The 563-nt window shown below is 27.2% G+C and overlaps 1 protein-coding gene across 1 annotated transcript in view; it reads right to left on the bottom strand.

Annotated features, from left to right (window-relative positions):
* LOC107632411 (heparan-alpha-glucosaminide N-acetyltransferase-like) overlaps window positions 1-563 on the bottom strand; it is a 7,310-nt gene that overhangs the window by 4,989 nt on the left and 1,758 nt on the right. Inside the window, exons 2-3 of the mRNA XM_021120112.1 lie at window positions 323-460; window positions 107-188 (exon numbers count right to left, since the gene is read on the bottom strand). Coding sequence (XP_020975771.1) covers window positions 107-188; window positions 323-460 — 220 coding nt within the window. The remainder of the gene's footprint in view (window positions 1-106; window positions 189-322; window positions 461-563) is intronic.

The following is a 563-nucleotide window of genomic DNA, read 5'->3' as shown; positions in this document are numbered from 1 at the left end:
TGCAAGCACCAAATTAAAAATTTGGTAAAATTATCTACTAACAAATTAATTAAATTAAACCAATTGAAAATTTGGCATATACAGAATAAAAGGCTCAGTTAAGCACCTTGAAGAAAAACACCTATTGATAGAAGCTTAAGAGCTCGTAGAATTGCCTTTCTAGTTGCAATAATTCCAGAAGATAATCTCTGTTTATAAATAAAGCTTGTTAAGCAAAATTGATCCAACGTTAGTTTATACAAAGTATGTATATATATAAATATATATATACAAATAATTTAATTAACTTGTGAAATTAAATTAAACATATAGATATATATACCTTGTATGTGAGTGCAAGTGAGACACCAACAATAAAAAGGAAAAATGGCATGACAAAATCTGCTAATGTTAAGCCATTCCATGGCGAATGATTAATCCCTGGAAAGAGTCTACCAGCATGATCCACAAATACCATAAGCTGCATCCTCATAAAGCAATTGCATTATTAGGATTAAAAAAAATTCTCTCAAGATATATGTAATTAAGATTATATATTAAAAAAAAAACATAATTGATGAAAA

This window comes from Arachis ipaensis, chromosome B03, assembly GCF_000816755.2.
Source record: "Arachis ipaensis cultivar K30076 chromosome B03, Araip1.1, whole genome shotgun sequence".
NCBI lineage: Eukaryota > Viridiplantae > Streptophyta > Magnoliopsida > Fabales > Fabaceae > Arachis > Arachis ipaensis.
This window is presented reverse-complemented; position numbering and strand designations above follow the sequence as displayed.